Source organism: Tupaia chinensis, unplaced genomic scaffold (genome assembly GCF_000334495.1).
Source record: "Tupaia chinensis unplaced genomic scaffold, TupChi_1.0 Scaffold000316_1, whole genome shotgun sequence".
Classification (NCBI taxonomy): domain Eukaryota; kingdom Metazoa; phylum Chordata; class Mammalia; order Scandentia; family Tupaiidae; genus Tupaia; species Tupaia belangeri.
In genome coordinates, this window is record NW_006159809.1 from 6,808,486 (window position 1) to 6,820,115 (window position 11,630).

Below are 11,630 nucleotides of genomic sequence, written 5' to 3' on the forward strand. Positions count from 1 at the left end.
AACCAAAGTTTCTGTTTGAATGTTGAGAGTAGTTTCTTCTTCAATTTCATTAGGTTTAACAGAGGGACTATCAGCTGCTGTTTGCACCTCACTTTCACCAACTGGACTGTTTTTCAAGTCAGGGCTATAAGTATTTAAAAACAAACAAAAAAGAACACAAACAAAAACACAAACAAAAATCAAACTATGATGAGAATTCAACCATTATAAATAATCCTGTTGATGTGAATTGTTAAGACTTCCTGATGCATTAGTAACAAGCACTGGGAAATCCAGCCAATCAGCATTAGAAGGTTAAGATGTTTTGATAGAAACAGTTAAAAAACATAAAATTTCAAGAAATCCTCCATCTTACTGAAGATTTCTTTTTAATTAAAAGGAAGCAGTGGCAAAACTGTGGATGTCAATATGGTCCTTTTACTTGTTTGAGTTATAACCAATAAAAGGCCAAATGTAACTCTGGGACACCTTTGATTATCATCCGGCCTTATCCTTTTAACCTTGTTAACTGAAATGATAAAAATATGTGTACAGTTCTACACTAAAACTAATGATCCCTGTGTTGAAATTTAAAATTTTATGAGTGAACATGACCTTTTAAAAAGAACGTAACAGAAATTGGCAGGGAGAAAAGGCTACACTCTTAACTATCATTACTTTTAAAAAAAAGAAAAAGAAAAAGAAAAAAGAAAAAAGAAAAAAGAAAAAAAAAAGAAAAAAGATGTGAAACAGATTTGTTTTTAATTTCCCAAGAACTGTTATGTATTACTGTCAATACCTAAAGAAAATTTATTTGGAAGTATCCTTTAAGTGCTCAGTTGGAGAGTTAATATTTGACGTGGAATTACAGAATCACCTTAACATGAATATATATAATTTTACGCAACATTTGCCATTTGGCTATATTATAAGAAGGAATACACTGTAAGGAAACCTTGAGTTATAGAGCATCATATAAAATGCTAATATATAACTTAATGGTTTAAATAACATTCAGAAAGAACAGGGGAAATGTAGAACTAAATACATGTAATTAATCTTATCTCATCATGGTCTTCCCAAATCCAAATTTTAAAAAGGGTGTGATTCTATGATTTCATTACTGTAAGAGAGGCAGAGATGGAATAAACTATTTTTCTATTAATGTTAAAGAGACCTGAAGCTATCTTACAGAAAAATCTGAGTTTCCAAAGATAGTGTTCAGCATACTATGAACACAAATGGAAGTTTAACAGATATAATCACATAATTACAGAAGCAGCAGATTGCAGAAAGATACTGGAAAGTGATAAACCATATAAACATCTTACAGAATACTGGCCCCCTTCTCCTATTTTCAAGGAAGAAGGAGATGAGCCATCCGCTTGACATACTTCTCAAAGAGTGGACATACATCCTTCAGTTAACAATGCAAGATGACATGCATCTCTGTCTTGAGATGTTAAGTCATATTTCAGAAAACTGGAAAAACTAAGCCCTATCACATCAGAGTCTAGTCATGTGAGCCAATAAAATGGTTCTCCTTCTCCAACAATGAGTTTATAAACTTCCAAATGAGAAATTGTCTTTATAAAACCAGAGAAACACTTCCTTAATCAAAAGTTAAAATGGCAATGAGATTAAAGAATTTCTTTTAAGGTGAACAGCCTTACAATTACTATGGATTGTACTCATTGTGCAAGCTACCCTTTATATGCTGAAAAGATTATTTGAAACAACTTATATCCTTTATATTCAAAAATACCAAAATGCTGATTTAACTATTCCAAATTCATAGGACTACAAAATAAAATCTGTGACCAAACACAAATATGATAAAGCTGTAACAACAGTCAGTTACAGCAGTTATGTGAACATTATTTCTCAAAATGTAAGCTTTTTATTTTAAATTACAAGACTCATTTCCAGTAATGAAGAATAAATTCAAATTCCTGCCACAATACTGAATCGCTTATTAACCTTAAAGGCTTTACAAATTAGGGCTATACAAAAACATGTCTAGGACTAGAAGGGTTACTGATTCTTGGTTCAAGGATACAGTTTAAGACTTTCCATCTTAGATATTTAAAGTTTGTCAATTTAAAAAAAAGGTACTTTATACAAAACAGAATCATGCAATTCTACATTAGAAGAGGAGGAATACAGACTTACTTGGATAAATGGTTTAATTCCATACTTAACCTGTGTGCTGGTATTTAAAATTATAGTGCTTTCTTCACAGAAATGACTTAACAAAAATCAGTATTTACTTTCTGCCTAATATGGGAATTTGCTTCAGTATTAATTAAATTAACTTGTAAAGTCAGTTTGAAGTATCAAATACATCTCATTTATTAATAATAAAGCTAAACAACCAATCTTTTCAAAGATCTAAGAAAAAGTCACATTGTAGAAACAGCATAAAAAAAAAAAAAGAAAAAAAAAAGGATGGCAGGAAGGTGTTCAGAATTCAGGTATCTAATTTCCCACTTCCCTATCCCATCCCTATAACCGCAAATACTAGCATTTCACAACCTTCAGAAAAAGCATACAATAAAACCTGGGCATGAGTACAAAGGTTAATACCATGAGACACATATCTCAAGAAACATTACACTGGGACTTCACAATACTAAAGAGTAGTGTTTATTTCAGAGACTCACTGGGTGCTTCCCAACATGAACAAATTACGAACAATTTCATCTAACATCTTTATTTAAAGCTTTAATCACCTGGTAAATAAATCATGTTTACATGGGGAGGCAGTATTAAATACAAGCATAACGTGGATTATTATATAACTGATATCTACATGAGATTTCCTCTAAGTAGAAAATCTATTTAAATAGTTTACATTAATTCTAAACAAAAGGTCATATTAACGATGAATTGGCAAACACAAATGCTTAGATAAAAAAAAAAAAAGTATTTCCTCAGCATCAATTTACTACAAAAGAAACGTGAAATATTCTGACCATATCCCACATCTTTTTTATCTAATGTCCTGTAAGTCAGAAAGAAACTGGCTGCAAAATTGGAATTAAGAAATTATTAGTGCTTTAAAAATTAATTAGATGAAACTGACCTATAAATCATTAAGAAATATTGTGATTTTAAAAGATTAGTCTAAACAATGAGAGGAAAATAATGACCAATGACTAATTCCCTCTTCTATAAACAGCTTTCATGTAGACTTCACAGAAACTTTATCAAAATATATAAAAAGGATCTTTGGAAAAGCCTGTATGCTAATCAGTCATGAGTTACGTGGCCAAATTGTAGATCTAACTTTACTACATGTGGCATTATTTACTAAGCTCTTTGTGGCTTTTATATAAAACATTGCTGGTAGTATTATTTCTTAGTAATGTGAACATAACTGACATAATATACAACTTAAAGTCTAACACATACAGCATAGTTATCACTTTAAATTACCAACACATTTTAATATACTCAAAATCATTTTTATCATCTAAAAATCCAATTATACTAAACTTAATTACTGAGAAGAAAAATCTAGAAGACATTCTGCTCTTCAGGCATCTTAAAATTAATGAATTAAAATAAACACTTTGCACATTTAAACATTCTCAAACTGCTGTTTCAAATTTATGTGCTCTATAACATGGCCTAACAATCTCAGTGAACCAATTAATACATGAGGAAGAAAAATATTCAAAATCAGTGACTAACAATGAAAAGCAGGGAAAGTTATTAGTTGGTGGGACAAAGGAAATGGCAAGGAGGGTACCCCCACAGAATGAGAATTTACTAAGGAGAGGGTGTACTACAGGTATCTCCAAATGATTGTGGAAAATATGTATTATTAAAAACTACATGTAGATTTCAAGACTTTTTAAAAATAAACATATACTTTAATTCTACTTTCCATAAATTTTAGAATTTGAAGTCCCCTTATGCCTGTGGTCAAAACAAGGTTGTGAGTGACTTGTTTTTATAAACTCTGAAAAACAAGCTTTTACCTCTGAAAATTCAAAGCAGTGTAATTTTTAAAAAACAAATCAAATGTCCATTCATTCTCTCCTTACTGTTTTTAAAAAGCACCAAAATACACACTAAAAATTATTTTTGTGTTTCAAGTTTATAAAATTTTAAAAGACTAAAATTTAACTATTTCATTTATTTTAGAATAGTAAAATCTAACAAAAAGAAAATAATACTAATCCTGGAGTTGGATAGTTCAACAATCTTAAATATTTTATTAAGGAGTCATGTTTGAATACTTTATTTTGTGTTTATACAAGCAATTTCTCCAAACGACTAGTTATTACTTGAATGACATTAAAAAATATAACAACAGGGACCAGCAGTTAGCGTAATGGCTATGTCGCTGGACTCCCACGTAGTCGACCGCGGTTCGAGTCCCGGACCCGGTGGCTTAAACTCACGCTGGGCGCGTGTGCGTGTGTGCCCAAGATCCCGAGAGGAGAATGGAGGAGAAGGGATTGCGGCGTGACCATCCCCCCTGGGGGTGCGAGACTTCCCTATAGGTTTTAAATTGCCAACCTCACAATTGCATGAGGCAATTTCTGAAAATAAGTCTCTTTATATATATATATATGTTTTATATATATATATATATATATATAAAACAACAACAACAACAACAAAAATGGCTTGTTTAAAGAGAAGTCAAAAAGAAAGCCACAGTAAAGTCCACACATATATAACATGAATTATGTAAGATACAAGCTTTTGCTACACATGAACAATTACTATAAAATACAAAATAAAATTCAGTAATTAATTCTAATGGGTCTCTGGAAAAGGCATAACACATTTTTGCATAGAAAAACAGGAAAATATACCATGACTTTTCTGACAATCCAGTATACAAAAAAATGTTAGCAAACATAAACCAACGTACCTTTCTCTTCCTAGTTCTGTGTCTTTCTCAGTTGGAATCTGTAATGTAATTCACATTTTATTGAAAGTTATTCTATTGAACTTTAGATTTTTAACTCATTAATGTAATATTTTCGATTACAAGGCCAGTATCTTTCTTTTTTTTTTTTTTTTAAAGGCTTAAGAATATTTAAAAACGGGCTGGCAGATGGGGTGGTAGTTAAGGTGCTGAACTCCTACATGGCTGAGCACACTTCAAATGCTGGACCTAGAATCCTTGCTTTCTTACTTTCTCTCTCTCTGGTCAAATTAAGACAATATATAAAATCAAACAAACAAACAAAAAGAATATCTGAAAATGGATCTTCAGTGTTAAATAACAGGTTCTATAATTTTTTCCTCATTAAAGAACCCATAAACTAGGTCACGTAGACTAACATACAGCAATTTCTAAGAAAAGTAAGTTCCCTTAATATGATGAAATAAATGAGAAACATTTTAAACATTTCTAAAAGTCTAGAAATAATCATCTTTTGCTTACAATAAACTTGAAATATCAGCATCCTCCTTTTGTAATTATTTTAAAAGATTCCCACTGTGAATTCTACACTGCCACCCACAGTAGAAGAGGGAAACTGGCACAGAGCTAACGCACAACAAGGGGAAGCAAATGAGCACAAAGCTATAGAAACCTACTCTGAAGAATTAGAAAGAAGTAAATACATCACCAGGTAACTTAAAATCACGGCAGAGCCTCAATAACTATGAGAAAACCAGGAAATACTCTCCCGCAAGGGAACACAGAAACTCCTCACCAACAATGGATAAAACACAGGAAATCATAGAAATGTCAGAAAAAGAATTTGGAATATCTGTCGTAACTAAACTCAACAAAACGCAAGAGAAAACAGACAACCCACTCTAGGAGATTAGAAAATCTTTGTCTGACTTGAAGGAAGAACTCCATAAAGAAACAGACACCCTGAAAAAGAAAAAGAACTACAGGAGATAAAGAATACAATGCAGGAAATCAGAATCTCCCTTGAAATATTCAAACAGCAGATTAGATCATGAAGAAGAATCTCTGATCTTAAAGATAAAACTTCTGACTTACTCTAAGCAACTGAGAAAAATAAAAAAGGACTATTAAAAATGAGATCAACAGATAGGATGTCCTAGGCACCATGAAATGGCCAAATATTTGCATAATAGCATTCCAGAAGGGGAAGAGACAGGTAAAGGCATAGAAAATATCTTTCATGATATACTGGCTGAAAACTTCCCAAATTCAGAGGCATATGGAAATCCAAATCCAGGAAATACAAAAAACACCACATCATTTAACTTAAGATCCTCTCTCCAAGGCATATCACAGCCAAAATGGTGAAAATTAAAGACAAAGACTTTATTCTAAAAATGATAAGAGAGAAATGATAAGTTATTTACGAAGGTTATCCCATTAGACTAACATCAGACCTCTCTAGTGAAACAATGCAGGCAAGGTAAGACTGGGAAGACATATTTAAAACTCTGAAAGAAAAACAATTTCAGCCAAGAATACTATACCCAACAAGATTTTTCCAGATATACAAAATCTGAAAGAATCCACCAGAAGTAGGCCAACTCTTCAGGAAAGCTTAAGGGAACATTACACCTGGAAACTAAAGGGAAATAAAGAAAACAAAAAACAACCAGAAAAAAAAAAAAAAGAGCAACAAAATGACAGGGATTAATCTGCACAAATCGATAACATTAGATGTTAACAGATTTAATTTCCTAACTAAATAAAAAAGATTGGCTCAATGGATAAAAACAGAGGAACCCACTATGTGCTGCTAACAAGAAACATCCCTGGGGACAAGCAGATGGCATAATGGTTACATTGCTGGACTCCCATGTAATCGACTGGGGTTCCAAGTCTCAGATATAGCAGATTAAAACTCATGCCAGGCGCCTATGTGTGCATATCCAAAATCCCAAAAGGTGAATCAGAGGAGAAAGGATTGCAACATGCCTATCCCTCCTAAGGAGTGATTTTTCACTTTCTGTCTCTCAGTCTCTCTGGCGACCACACACACCCTATAGCAAAAATCTCTCAAAAAAAACCCAAAAATAAAAACATACCTGGCAAAGATATACATAAACTAAAAATGAAGGGCTGGAAAACGTCATTTCATGCAAAGGAAATGGAAAAAAAGGCAGGAGTCAAGATACTGGTGGTATCAGGTCAAAAGACTTTTGGATTAAAAGGGTTAAAAAAAAAAAAAAGGAGGACACTACATGGCTTTAAAGAATTAATACACTGAGAAAATTTAACAATCATAAATATTTATGCACCTAATGCCAGAGAACCCAAAAAAAGAAAGACTGCTAGATCTAAAGGAAGATGTAAACTGTAACACACTAATTATTGGGGATTTCAACACCCCACTGTCAGCAGTAGACAGGTCATCTAGACAAAAAAATAAACAGAGACAAAGAAGCTAACTGATACCATAAAACGAATGGACCTGACAGAAAGATACAGAGCATTCTACTCTACAAAATACACTTTCTTGTCATCTCCACATGGAACATTTTCAAAGACTGACCACATGATAAGCCCAAACCAAGACTACAGAAACTATAATCAGCATCTTCTCCAACCACAAAGGAATCAGACTTAAAATTAATCACAGAAAGAGCCCTCAGAAATACACAAAAACATGGAAACAAAACAACCTACTCTTGCATGACTTTCAAACTACTGAAGGAATTAAGACTGAAATAAAATGATTCATTGAAACCAACAGTAATGAATATACCATTCTCCATAACCTTTGGGACACAGAGAAAACCAGTCAAGGGTCGGCAGGTGGCATAGTAGTTAAAGCACTGGACTTCCTCAAGGCCAACTGCAGTTTGCATCCCAGACCTGGTGCCTTATTTTCTCACTTTCCCTTTCTCTCTCTGGTCAAATTAAAAAATAACAAATAGGGAACCAGCAGTTAGCATAATGGCTATGTCGCTGGACTCCCATGTAGTCGACCGCGGTTCGTGTCCCGGACCCGGTGGCTTAAAACTCACGCTGGGCGCGTGTGCGTGCATGTCCAAGATCCCGAGAGGAGAATGGAGGAGAAGGGATTGCGGCGTGACCATCCCCCCTGGGGGGTGATTTCTCACTTTCTGTCTCTATGTCTCTCTCTGTCTGTCTGGCGAGCGCACGCGCCCTACAGTGAAAATCTCTCAAAATAAATAAATAAATAAATAAATAAATAATTCTTTAAAAAAAGAAAAAAAGCAGCCATGAAAGGGAAGTTTATAGCCATTAGTGCTCCCTAGAGAAAAATAAAAAGGTGGCAAATAAATAACATTGCATCTCAAAGAACTGAAAAAACTACAACAAAAAACCCAAAGAGATAATAGAAGAAAAGAAACAGTAAAGATTAGAGTTGAAATACATGAAGTAGAGAATAAAAAAACTACGAAAAAAAATCAATGAAATATAAAGCTGGTTTTTAGGGAATAAGCAGAATCGACAAACTATCAGCTAGACTAATCAAAAAAGAGAAAGAAACCAGATAGATAAAACCAGTAACAAATCTGGTAATATTCATATGCCAGAAAAAAAAAATAACAAAGAAAAAAACATGAGACTAGGAGAGATTATATGCCAACAAACTAGAAAATCTAGATGAGATGAACAAAATTCTGAAAATGTGCAAGTTACCCAAGCTGAATCAGGATGAAGTAGAAAACCCGAATAGACCAATAACAAGTGATGAGATTGAATCAGTAATTAATAGTTTTTCAACATAAAAAAGCCCAGGTACAAATAGCTTCACTTCTGAATTCTATAAAATGTTTGGGAACCAGCAGTTAGCGTAATGGTTATGTCACTGGACTCTCACGTAGTCAACCGCGGTTCGCATCCTGGACCTGGTGGCTTAAAACTCACGCCGGGCGCGTGTGCGTGCATGCCCAAGATCCCGAGAGGAGAATGGAGGAGAAGGGATTGCGGCGTAACCATCAACCCTGGGGGGTGATTTCTCGCTTTCTGTCTCTATGTCTCTCTCTGTCTGTCTGGCGAGCGCACGCGCCCTATAGCGAAAACCTCTCCAAAAAAAAAAATACTATATGACCATATCTATAGATGCAGAAAAGGCATCTGATAAAAAACAATATCCCTTTATGATTAAGACTATCAACGAAAAAGGAAAACAAGGGACATTCCTCAACACCATAAAAGCCATACATGACCAACACACTGTGATGAACATCATACTGAATGGGTTAAAGCTGAAAGCTTTACCACTAAAAACTGAAGAAGAAAAAGCTGCCCAGTTTCTCCACTCCAATGCCATCAGGTAAGAGAACAAAATAAAAGGCATTTGGATAGGGAAGAAGCTAAACTATCCCTATTCACAGGTTATGTGATTATATACTTAGAAAACCCAAAGGAATCCACAAAAATTACTCCTAGAATTGATAAATGAATTCCGAAAAGTAGCAGGATACAAAATCAATATACAAAAATCTATAGCATTTTTATACATCAATTATGAACAGGCTGTGACAAATTTGAAGAAAGCAATCCCAATTATAATAGCCATAATATGAATAAGATACCTAAGAATAAACCTAACCAAAGAGGTGAAGAACCTTCACAAGGAAAACTATGAAAAACTGAAAAATAAAATTGAGAATGATACAAAGAAATGGAAAGACATCCTGTGTTCTTGGATGGAAAGAATTCATATAATCAAAATGTCAGTTCTACCCAAATTAATTTACAAAGTCAATCTAATTCCAATAAAACTGCCAGTGATATTCTTCACAGAAGTAGGAAAAAAAAATAATAAAATGTGTCCAGAATCATAAAAGACCCTGTTCCACCAAGACAATACTGTACAAAAAGAATAAAGTAAAACGCATCTCACTACTGGATTTCAAAATATATTACAAAGCGGTGAAATCAAAACAGCATGATGGGACCAGCAGATGGCATAGTGGTTACGTTATTGGTTATATCAAGGTTCAAGTCCCAGACCCGGCAGCTTGAAACTCATGTTGGGCACGTGTGCATATGTGCCCAAAATCCCAGAGGAGAATGGAGGGGAAGGAATTGCGGTATGGCCATCCCCACTAAGCAGGGTGATTTTTCACTTTCAATATCTCTGTAATTTCTCTCTCTGTCTCTCCGGTGAATGCAGGAACCCTATAGCAAAAATCTCTCTTAAAGAAACAAATAAACAGAGTCAGGGGAGGCAAGAGGCAGGCCTTTAGGAGAAGATTCCTCATGGCTCCTGCAAAGTAGTGATTTCAGGGTAAAAGAGAAATGAAGATTTCCTACTGATAATTCAGCCTTCAGCAAACAAGCTAAAGTGGTAGGGGGCTCCCCCTAGCCTTCTATCTCTGTCTCTGTCTCTCCCTGCTTCTGTCTTCTCATTTTTTGGGTAATTTTTCCTTTTTAAAATTTTTTAAGGTGAAGTTTTCTTTTTTGTGTGTTTTTTTAAAGAAAAACAATAATTATAATTTTTTTTATTTTTTATTTTTTCCTTTTTTTCTTTGTTGTTTCTCTCCCTCTTTTTCATTTTTTTCCCTTTGTCTCTCTGCTCCTCAATATCTATTTACTGTGTTTCTAGATGGATCTAAGGTCACTGTAGCTAAACTTCCAGATACTATTAGTGTTAACATATTCCTCAATATCTACTGAATCTGCTGCACAAAGTGATCACAATAGAATGGCAGAGATTCCAGATCACCTCTTTCTGCTTGCTCCTGAACGTTCAGATTGAACTTCAAGAATTAGGAAGAAACACAACATCCATCAGATGACTGGAAATCACCACAGGACCACAAGAAATATGGGAAAGCAAGAAAATATCTCTCCTCTTCATCCATAGGCAGTTTCAATGGAAATCATGAAAAAGTCTGATAAAGAATTTAAAACATTCATAATGGCAAAGCTAACAGAGATGGAAGAGAAGAAAGACAATGAACTGCAGAAGAGAAAGGAGAAAGAAGCTGAGGAGTTTCAGGAGATGAAGAAAATTCTTGCAAGATCTAAAATAGGAATTACATACTTTAAAAAAGAATCAAACAGAACTGTTAGAGATGAAAGCTATAATACAGGAAGTCAAAATCTCCCTTGAAAGTATTAAAAGCAGACTAGATCATTCAGAAAACAGAATCTCAGACATAGAAGAGAAAATTGCTGGCCTAGAAAAATTCACCATGAAGACTGAGAAAATTGCCCCCTCCAAAATGAGAATAATATACGAGAAGTACTAGATACCATTAAACATCCAACCATCTGGATAAATGGCATTCCAGAAGGCAAAGAGACTCATAAGGGCATTGATAATCTATTCCCTAAAATCCTGCAATAAAACTTTCCAAACCTAGGGAGGCATTCAAAGATCCAATCCCAAGAAATACAAAGGACCCCAAATAGAATCAACCCAAGAAGATCTTCTTCAAGACACATGATAGCCAGGTTGACCAAAACCACAGACAAAGACAGGATACTAAGACTGGCAAGAGAGGGAACCAGCAGTTGGCATAATGGCTATGTCGCTGGACTCCCACGTGGTCGACTACGGTTCGCGTCCCGGACCCGGTGGCTTAAAACTCACGCCGGGCATGTGTGCGTACGTGCCCAAGATCCCAAGAGGAGAATGGGGGAGAAGGGATTGTGGCGTGACCATCCCCCTGGGGGGTGATTTCTCGCTTTCTGTCTCTATGTTTCTCTCTGTCTGTCTGGCGAGCGCACGTGCCCTATAGCGAAAAATCTCTCCAAA

The 11,630-nt window shown here is 34.7% G+C and overlaps 1 protein-coding gene across 1 annotated transcript in view; it reads right to left on the minus strand.

Annotated features, from left to right (window-relative positions):
- Nucleotides 1-11,630, minus strand: part of ZNF638 (zinc finger protein 638) — a gene marked incomplete in the record, with an annotated part of 146,080 nt that overhangs the window by 10,840 nt on the left and 123,610 nt on the right. Inside the window, 2 exon segments of the mRNA XM_027772969.1 lie at nt 1-124; nt 4,871-4,908. Of these exon segments, the coding sequence (XP_027628770.1) occupies nt 1-124; nt 4,871-4,908 (162 nt within the window).